This window comes from Tiliqua scincoides, chromosome 4 (genome assembly GCF_035046505.1).
Source record: "Tiliqua scincoides isolate rTilSci1 chromosome 4, rTilSci1.hap2, whole genome shotgun sequence".
Lineage (NCBI taxonomy): Eukaryota > Metazoa > Chordata > Lepidosauria > Squamata > Scincidae > Tiliqua > Tiliqua scincoides.
The window spans coordinates 153047608-153049783 of record NC_089824.1 but is presented as its reverse complement, the minus strand read 5'-3'; the positions used below and the strand labels follow the sequence as shown (position 1 = coordinate 153049783).

The 2176-nt window shown below is 40.9% G+C and overlaps 1 protein-coding gene across 1 annotated transcript; it reads right to left on the bottom strand.

Moving 5' to 3' along the window:
* Positions 1-529: 529 nt before the first annotated feature.
* TACSTD2 (tumor associated calcium signal transducer 2) lies at positions 530-1904 on the bottom strand. Its single transcript, XM_066625643.1, has one exon. It carries the CDS (start codon positions 1814-1816, stop codon positions 890-892), a length of 927 nt encoding a protein of 308 aa, XP_066481740.1. The 5' UTR covers positions 1817-1904; the 3' UTR covers positions 530-889.
* Between the last annotated feature and the right edge of the window lie 272 nt (positions 1905-2176).

Here is a 2176-nt window from a genome sequence, read left to right as displayed (position 1 = left end):
TCCATGGAGTGTGCTATACAAAGCCTGGAATTCAGGAGAGGACACCAAAGCTTACACCTATAGGAAATGCCAGAGGATATTAAAGACCACAGGCAGTCTGATCTTTGCTGGGGGAAAAATATTTTTTTTTAGAATCACAGCATGAAGCTCTGCAGTAGTTTAAAGTTAATAAAATTTATTTCAAGGAAGATTACATTTCTCACACACATGCACACACCAGTTCCATGGGAAAGGCTGTGCAGGAGTTAGTTCACATAACATTAAAAAAAAAACATTTAAAGTCAGATATCATCACATTTAAATGGTAAAAGTAAAAACTGCTTTAAAAAGTAGGTAAAGGTACGCCCCCCCCCCGCTTTATCAAATATCTTTGATAATACAGTGTATTAAACACCTTTAATAGCATCAGATGCACGAATGAGTCAGGGAGAACACACAATTAAGCAAGGTGTGGTAAAGAGCACTGCAAAAAAAACAAAAAACTCACAACATTTAGGCACACAGATGTAGATAATACAAATTAAGCTAACTGTGTAGCTATACAACAAGAATGTTTTATTTAAAAAAAACAACAACTAACTATGGGACTGGGAAAATTGAGAAATGGGTATAGCAGAGGGATTTTCTCTCTGAGACTTTGATATTCATCTCAAATTAATTTTATCATGTAGTATGCTACATTAAAGGAAAATGTCACAATATCCAAATTACTCGTCCCAATCTGCAATTGCAGAACTTTCTACAAAGCCATTGCTTTTATCTTCAATTAAACTTTTTTAAAAGAAAAAATTCATACCCTCCCCACCTTCAAAGGACATGGAGTAATCTTGCCATTTAACTTCCATTAACTCAACACCAGAGTCTCAGTTCTGCCTTCAAAGGAAGGCAACTATGAATTCTGTGTTCTTCGCATTTCTCCCATCTCCTTGATCTCCACCTTTTCATACTTGCCAGTCCTCCGCTTGTTGGTAATCACAAGTACAGTAATTCCTATAATAATGGCCAGGATGACTACCACCACCACTGCAATCACACCGGGAGTCAGGCGTTTCATAGAGAACTCTGGTGGCTTTTCATCAACATAGTAGATGAGGATATTTTCAATCTCTAGAGGTTCTCCATTGACAGAGGGGTTAAAGGGGTTACTCAGTGGAAAAACAGATTCACCCTTGATGTCTTTTTCAAAGTAATAAGCAACATCGGCTATATCAACATCGCCTTGAGACTTCTGTGACTTGTTCTGCTTCAGGTCAATATGGATGAATGGAGAGTCATACTCAATCTCTGTGATGAATTCTGGATTGAGCATATACCGGTTCTGAATTAGTTGTTGGAGACTGTTTCTCACTTCAGATTTAGAGAAGGCAGTTTCTCTCTCTTTGTGCTTCAGTTCAATGAAAATCCAGTTTGTTCTGACAAGCTCAGGGCACTTCAAATTTGTATCACTCTTGTCAGTTCTTCTTACTCCGGCAGTGTTCACACACCAACAAGTGTCAGTTTGGTTGCACTGCCTGGCTTTGAAGATGCCACTGTCCTCGCACTCCGGGTTGTAAAGCCCATCATTGTCCAAAAAGCTGTGTTCAGGCTTTATGAAGCCCCTGACCTGTTTGCGAGTTGCTTCTGCCTTCATCAGTAGACATTTTGAAGTCAGTGTTGAACAGTCTACTCTCCGGTTTGAATTCAGCAATGTGCAAATGCAGCTGCCAGAATCCATGTCACAATTTGCCCGTCTGTTTGTTGGACAGTTACAGCTGTTCTGGGCTGCTGATGCAGCCACTAGCATCAACATCAGTACGGTTCCAAATGTAGACTCCATCGGTTTTGGGAAGAATGAGCAGGACTAAGCTTTAGAAAGTGGAAAAGCAGCCTGAAGACAAGATCCATCCACAGCAAGAACCTTCTGGTTTCTGTTCGAAAGGGTGCAGCTCCTTCTCTTTCTAAATGAACATCAGACCTGCCCAACCAGTTTAGCTGGTGACTCACAAAAGCGGGGCCATGGTGACAATGAAATGTCATAGAAGAGCCAGAGCGCTGCACCTTCTCCAATTATAATCTCAGGGAGTGGCAGCAACTCTCCGCCTGCCTTTCTTTCCTCCCACTGAATGAGAAAGCACAGCATAGGAGAGACACAGAAACCAATACCAAATTAAGCTCTTGCAAATAGAAACATGCCAGC